At 44.1% G+C, this 4,389-nt stretch overlaps 1 protein-coding gene across 1 annotated transcript in view; it reads right to left on the reverse strand.

Annotated features, from left to right (window-relative positions):
• The window catches only part of SARC_11789 (hypothetical protein), a gene marked incomplete at its 5' end in the record, with an annotated part of 5,254 nt that extends 2,902 nt beyond the window's left edge, over positions 1 to 2,352 (reverse strand). The window contains 2 exons of the mRNA XM_014294119.1: positions 548 to 739; positions 1,550 to 2,352. Of these exons, the coding sequence (XP_014149594.1) occupies positions 548 to 739; positions 1,550 to 2,352 (995 nt within the window). The remainder of the gene's footprint in view (positions 1 to 547; positions 740 to 1,549) is intronic.
• Positions 2,353 to 4,389: the final 2,037 nt, after the last annotated feature.

Here is a 4,389-nt window from a genome sequence, read left to right on the forward strand (position 1 = left end):
TATATATATATTAAGTTCACGTATTGAACGCGACGATGCGCAGGGGGTGTGTGACGTGAAAATACACCGGTGAGAGATCAGATGCAGAAGTAAACACGTGCCTATGGAAAGCCATCGACACACGCATGTATACTGACACCCAGTGCTATCATACAACACAAGCAGTGGCACTGCCTTCTCCTGGAGGTCCGGTGAGGAGGTCGACTAGCGGTTGCCACAAACATCTACACACACCTACGTATACACAAACAGTACTATAAACGATATACACAAGTAATACACAGACAGTACTACGATATATACAAACAGTACTATAATATACACAAACAGTGCTATGATATGACATACACAAACAGCACTATCATATGATCTACACAAACAGATACTCCCATATACACAAACAGTATTATCATATGATCTACACAAACAGATACTGCCATATACACAAACAGTACTATCATGTACACAAAAAATACTTGATATGCACAAACAGGACTATGATATTCTGAGATCAAATGTACCCACAGAGCACAGATTCAGCCCTTACCTGTACCGTTCTTGTAGTGCCAATATTCGCACTGGTCGTCAGGGGGGTTGTAACTGAGGCACCTGAGCATGGCGTTGAAGGCCTTGTCCGCCAGCGCCTTCTCCTGGAAGTCTTCCAGTGGGAACAGCTCAATGTTATCGTCGGGTGAGTCGAGGTTGCTCTGCTGCATGGTACGGATATCGCCCATCTCCTCTGTGGGTGCGTTTTGATTGGTTGATGGTAAGGGTTAGTGGATGATTCTATTGGTCGTATGTTAAAAATAATTAAGTAACTGAGACGTGGGGCCAATACCAATAAGCTGTGATGGTGTGCAAGTGCCCTATAGGCACTGGTACATGCGGATGTCAGATACCAATACAGAGTAAAAAAACTACTAAACTTGTGAATAACAGAAATATACACACAATTGCCTGTGCGCCTGTCATCTCTGGGCAGGTATGCGATTATATCAGGGCGTGTAGCGAATACTTTTTCTAAACCTTACAATGACGAGTGCAAGGGAGACGTCCCTATATGGCATAGGCCTGATAGTTTGCTCTGTTTCTTTTGTGCTCGGCTTCAGCGTTCGTATATAACGATATACATAAGACATGAGTATACTTAAGTTATATGCACAAGACATGCGATGGCGCATACGTAGATGGATGCTAGGGGTGAGTAGTCACATGCCCAAATACTAGTAGCAGGAATGTACACCTACTGATATGCAGGAACCTACTGAGAACGAAGAAATACTTATTTGTGCCGAATCAATACACAACCCACACATAAACACCTGAGGCACAAAAATACGTCCACAGAGCGGTAGACTTTCCCACTACAGGGAACATCCACCGTCTTAGCATATGACTACGCACCTAACATACGTCCTCGACACAACACGCAGTATGTATATAGCCGTGTCAAGGAAAACTCTACTCTACATATCAATACAAACTACACTCTACATATTAATACAAACTCCGCTCTGCATATGAATAAAAAGTCCACTCTGTGTCGCACCTTTCAGCCACTTGATGGCTTCTGCATGGCCTTCCCATACATCCGCAAAGGCACTCCTGAGCCCCTGGTCAACGTCCTCCACCTCTTTCCCTTTACGTATCGATGTATCCGTTGTCTCATTCATGGTAGGATACTTATTCCTACCCCTAACTTTCTTGTCTATACCTGCATCTTCCAGTTCATCTATTGCCGATGCCTCTGCAGCACTTTCTGAGTCATTATCTGGCTGTACCTCCACCCGGGATTGTGTATTTCTCTTTGGCCGTGTTGTGGCAGTACTCTTTGGTTGCCTTTTCTTGGTCCTTGTCTGTGTGCTAGCTTTCTTGTCATTCCTAACACCCCTCCTCTCGTCTGCCTCGCTCTCACTCCCGCTCTCTCCACCGCTTAATTGTGAGTCTTTTGGTTGGCTCTTGCGCCCCTTATCTCCAATATCCCCGGATTCTGATTCGCTGTCAGTTAAATCCGGTGTATCCTGTACTGGCGCACGGCGTTGTAACCTCCTCTTGGGTCTACCCCGTGTTGTCTGCGTGCTTTCCTCCATTACCGGTACAGCCGAATTCTTGGTACTCTGATCATCTTCCCGCGCATCCTCACTGTCACTGTCTTGCGTAACCTGGGAACGTCGTACCAATCGTTTCCTTGGCTTCGTATTGCCTTTCACCTGAGTAGCCTTCGCTGCATTGGCCTTGGCATCCGTTGCCATGGTAGCCTGGGGAGATTCGGGTGCTTCTACTGGGTCTTGGGGAGCGCGTTCTACTGCTTCCATACCTCTCTCCAGCGCCGCTGCGTCGTTGCTGATATCTATGATGTGTAAGATGCGCGTTATAAAAGCATTTGCGAAGTATATTGCGGTGTTCCTCCCGTTCTGATATTTGTACTTGTATTTGTATCGTTGCTGATATGTCGGTGTTTATTACAGTTTGGAATTTACAATAAGTAAAGGACATGTTGGTTTGCACAGACAAGACACTGACAACCGTATTAGCATCGGATATCTTGAAGGAACGCTACGCGATGATATAGCTCACCGAAATAGCTATTTACATTCATCTAAAAGATTGTGTCAAAGCGAAAAAAGAATAGTAACATTGTGTGAATTAAAACCATATATATATATATGGCTGATGCTGTGGTGTGTAGGATGCACGTGATTCAAGTAGTGAGAAGTACAACACGGTGTTTCTTTCAATATGATATTTATATTTATATTTGTATCGTTGCTTTTGTGATTTGTGGGATGTACATGATACAGATATTTGCCAAATACAATGTGATGTTCCATCCGCTATGTATGAATTTTGTACTTGTATTTGCATCGTTCGACAAAGATAATACTGCCTTTTGAAGTGTGTATTCAAAAGCAGATGTACTAACTGACACCTGTATTCAATTGGGCGTGACTTTACCTACTAAATTCTGTATTCATTAGGGTGCAATTGAACCTACTGAAGTAAGGATTCATTAGGGTGTATTTGAGCCTACTGAAGTCTGTATTCAGTAGGGCCTGATCGTTTCAACTGAAGCACGTATTCATTAGGGCGTAATTTTTCTATTGAAGTCTGTATGCAATAACGCGTGGTTGTATCTACTGAAGTGTGAATAATAATTCGTGTCCAGCTTTTTCCATGTATTTGTGATTTGTGCACCGCAGGTGGCGGAACATCCAGCGGACATCCAGCAACAACGATATACATATTTACACAACGTCCAGTTTTGATGTCATTGTCTTAGCGTATAGTCGACCTCCAGTCCTGTCTAAGCGCTTGTCCGATCATGCGCTCACACACAGTCCAACACACTACCTAAACCGATTCATAAGGCAATATGATAATCCATACACACACAAAAAGCGTACATACAGAACGGTGTGTTCATTGAGACTGTTGCGAGCACTACAGCTATTTAACGTAGCACATCAGCATATATAGGATATCTGAATAGTAAATATAGTAGACTAGAAATACATACGCAAATGCATCTGAAACTGCACAAATGATTGACTACACCACTACACATACACACATCGAACGCAGTTCGCCCATAAAAGCATGCAACCCCCCCCCAGCCCCCAGCCCACGCTGGAAATTGTATACAGAATCAGTCAGCTATAACACAGTAGTAAAACCCCACAACTATATACACACGTGCGCGAACCCGTACACGCGCAAAAGCAGCATAATCCTCATCGTTTTACAAAACCCCAGGAACAAGGACATAAACAACAATAATTTATCTGGTAGTATCGTTTTCGCCGCAGACAACCGATCCAATCATGTATATCCGAACGGCGCGCAATGGGCCAAAACTCGGCTGTAACTTTGGGTGGGCTCCAGTGAAGTGCCTAATGCCACGCCTTATACAGATACGAGAACGCTATCCTTCCACTCAGCATACATAAATTATGCAAATTTACGAAAGGTGTCTGAAGCTACAGTTCACATTGTCACAGCCAACTCATACAACAAACCATACCTGAACGGCTGGCAAAGTGCCAGTACTCGGCTGTGGCCATGGGTGGGCTGCAGTGGAGTGCTTTGAGTAGCGCCTGAAACTGAGGATCTGCCAGAGCTCTCTCCTTAAAATCCTCAAGGGGGGAAGAGGTTCACGTTCTCATCTTCCGTTGTGAGGTAGGCAGCCTGCAGGACTTGAATGTCCTTCATTTCCTCTGTGCGATGGAGGGGTGCGAGGTGAATGAGTCGGGTCGCTAGTCTGTGGTGTAACATGGGATGGTATATATATATATATATATATATATATATATATATATATATATATATATGTGTGTGTGTGTGTGTGTGTGTGTGTGTGTGTCGTGTGTGTGTGTGTGTGTGTGTGTGTGT

The sequence above is a fragment of the Sphaeroforma arctica genome, assembly GCF_001186125.1.
Source record: "Sphaeroforma arctica JP610 unplaced genomic scaffold supercont1.1875, whole genome shotgun sequence".
Classification (NCBI taxonomy): domain Eukaryota; class Ichthyosporea; order Ichthyophonida; genus Sphaeroforma; species Sphaeroforma arctica.